The 3,449-nt window shown below is 33.4% G+C and overlaps 1 protein-coding gene across 1 annotated transcript; it reads right to left on the reverse strand.

Moving 5' to 3' along the window:
* Positions 1-2,613: 2,613 nt before the first annotated feature.
* On the reverse strand, positions 2,614-3,447 carry LOTGIDRAFT_176490 (hypothetical protein; the record flags this gene model as incomplete). Its single annotated transcript, XM_009051216.1, has 2 exons — positions 2,614-2,711; positions 2,967-3,447. The coding sequence occupies 2 exons, from the start codon at positions 3,445-3,447 to the stop codon at positions 2,614-2,616; spliced, it is 579 nt and encodes a 192-aa protein (XP_009049464.1).
* Between the last annotated feature and the right edge of the window lie 2 nt (positions 3,448-3,449).

Below are 3,449 nucleotides of genomic sequence, written 5' to 3' on the forward strand. Positions count from 1 at the left end.
ATCTTTATAGAGAAATAATTTAGAACATTGTAGATATTATAGCTCGTGTTAAAGTTTTGAATTTGATCCGAATGATCAGAAATATATTTGCTCGACTATGGTTGAATTAGATAAAGGTTCCAGCGACATTTCATCAAAAAGGTTCAAAATCTGAACTTATATCTTAAAGAAATAATAAAAATAAAGTGGTTATTTAAGATGATTTAAGACAAGATGTGAAGGGACAAATTAAACTGCGACCAACACGACGTAAGGCTGCTCCGATCTTTCGCATCCTGGAGGGTTTCTTGGCTGAAATTAGTGAAGAACATTCGTATTTTAAAACCAGATTAACATGAACTACATTGGATTACAACAGTTCCTATACTGAATCTTAGGGCGAATATAAATTTATATTTTGAAGGGCAGAATTATTTATCTTAAGATACCTGAGAACAGTCTATCCAACATCAACCTATTAGGGTTGATCATTGCCAGGAATGGAGACGTGCGATGGAACCCATACTAATTCAATCTTCTGGTCTTATTAACCCGTATTAAACTAAGCCCACTATGCTACATTTTTTGGGCGTGGAAATGAGATTGGCGGCATTTAAATCTGACCAATCAGATCGGTAGAACAGAAATGAGGTAATGTAAACAAAGCACAGAACCACTTTGAACCGCCAGTTTGAAGAGATAACAAGTGGTTGCCTAGCTAGATGCGCCCACTTTCCTGATACATTTTCAGTATATCAAATATCAAAAAATTGTCAAATTCACTCTGGACTAAGAGCTCATCATTATAAATGATCATACCAAATTTCATTTAAATCGGATGAAAACTGTACTCTCTATTGTGTTCACAAACAAATTTTGACGCGTTTTTCGTAAATCAAGGGCAATTACTCAAAAATGTTAATCGAAAGATCGTCAAATTCGACTTTGTCTAAGATCTCATCATTATAATTGATCACACCAAATTTCATTTAAATCGGATGAAAATTGTGGTCTCTCAAAAACCGATCAGCGAAAGATGATCCTATCCTAAATGCACATTTTTCGAAAATAAAGTAGGCCTACGTGTTTGGCCCGATTCATCGCAAATTAGTTTCAGGTCGTTTCCTGGTCGATTTTCTACTCGGTTCCGGGTAGTTTCAAGTTTTCTGTGGTCGTTTCAGGATCGTTTTTTGGTCGGTTCAAGTCGGTTTATGTTTTAGTAAGTAAGATCAATATCTAATATAAACTACTTGTTTCCGAAACAGAGGAGATTTTAGTGGTAAAGGTTAGTGATTTTAGATAGTGGTTAATTTTTTTTTTTGATTTTAGTTAAATGATGAAAAAGATGTCTTTATTGATTGTAAATAAAGGTAAATGATGGTAAAGTTGTCTATATTGATTGTAAATAAAGGTAAATGATGGTAAAGTTGTCTATATTGATTGTAAATAAAGGTAAATAATAGTAGATGATGATAAACTTTTTTTTAAGTATACAACGTTATTTACATCATAGCCTAAGGTTTATATTTTATTGTAGATGATGGTAAATGGCGGTACAGTAGTTTATATTGACTGTAGATCGAGGTAATTGTCTAACAATTAGGACGTCTAACAAATGGGGTGTAACCTTGTAAATTGTGTTAGAGTGAGATTGAGATTTAAAAATCCCAATAAAAACACTGGTCTAGGTCACAAACAGAGATAACTTTTGATTATCATAGTAAAAACCAACTGTTAGTGAATTTATATTTAAGAAAGAACCGATATAGCGGTTTCATACTCATACACACACACCCTCACACATTCCTTATATGTTCTTCTGTAATAACGAAAAGGGGACCTGCAAAGTATAATGGTGTGTTTCTAATGACGCTATGGGAATTTCAGTTTAAAGTGTCTTAGTGACTCTCGATGAGAATCACATGGTCAAGTCATTAAGTGACTCTCAAAGGGAACTCTTGAATAAGTGTTTCTAATGACGCTATGGGAATTTCATGTTAAGAGGGTCTTAGTGACTCTCGGTGAGAATCACATGGTCAAGTCATTAAGTGACTCTCAAAGGGAACTCTTGAATGCATATTTCTTATGACGCTATGGGAATCTCATGCTAAGGGTTTTTAAGTCTTAAAGGGAATTACTGAAATTGGAAACTTACGTAATTGTATTTTTTCTAGGCCATGTTGAGGAAGAAAATAAAAAAAGGAATCTAGGTAAGATAATAAATAAATAAATAATCCATTTAAGCATTGTAGTATCCATCTTTAATTTTTATACAATGCAGATAAATCTACACTTCTATTTAGAAATCAAAATAAGTACAAGAGTGGTTTTAAAGTACAATTATTTAGTTTCTATGACAAAGTTACTATCATTTTCAATGGACACAAAAATTCAACTCTACATGTGTTTAAAACAACATCTTTATAGAGAAATATTTTAGAACACTGTAGGTATAGAAGAACCAAAAAATAAAGAGGACAGCTCGTGTTAAAGTTTTGAATTTGATCCGAATGATCAGAAATATATTTGCTCGACTATGGTTGAATTAGATAAAGGTTTCCAGTGACGTTTCATCAAAAAGGTTTCAAAATCTGAACTTATATCTTAAAGAAATAATAAAAATAAAGTGGTTATTTAAGATGATTTAAGACAAGATGTGAAGGGGCAAATTAAACTGCGACCAACACGACGTAAGGCTGCTCCGATCCTTCGCATCTTGGAGGGTTTCTTAGCTGAAATTAGAAAAGAACATTCGTATTTTAAAACCAGATTAACATGAACTACATTGGATTGAAACAGTTCCTATACTGAATCTTAGGGCGAATATAAATTTATATTTTGAAGGGCAGAATTATTTATCTTAAGATACCTGAGAACAGTCTATCCAACATCAACCTATTAGGAAAATAAATTAGTGGGTATGGTCAACCCTAAGAATTTCAGATGATGAAATGTTAAATATTTGAAGTAAATAAAAATAATTATACCTTTTTTAGGATGCAGTGTACCTATTCTGGCAGATACATCTATATCTTCGAGATCTTCAGGAGTGTCACCAGCAAAATTTAGGTTTCTAATGAGATCTGCCAGAATATCTTTAACCATGCTTTCATTCTCTCCTCTAATTCTGTTTTGATATATCGAAATTGTGTCGTTCTTTTTAGCTCCATGGATGAGATAGTTCGAAAGGTCAACGGAGGAATTTCTCTTCTTTAATCTTTCAGATAGTTCTATGTCTTTTAGAGAGTAACGAACATCCCTTCCCAAAACCATGTTTGGTTCTGGGAAAGAAAATGATTTGCGGCGTATCCTATTAGGTCGCCGTTTTTCTCCTTGTGGTGCTGATATCTGTTTATCAACTCCTTCTCCACTACCAGATGATTCCTGAACGGAGGAATTTCTCTTCATTAATCTTTCAGATAGTTCTATGTCTTTCACAGGGTAAGGAACATCCCTCCCCAAAACCATGT

The sequence above is a fragment of the Lottia gigantea genome, assembly GCF_000327385.1.
Source record: "Lottia gigantea unplaced genomic scaffold LOTGIsca_1604, whole genome shotgun sequence".
In the NCBI taxonomy this organism is placed as follows: Eukaryota; Metazoa; Mollusca; class Gastropoda; family Lottiidae; genus Lottia; species Lottia gigantea.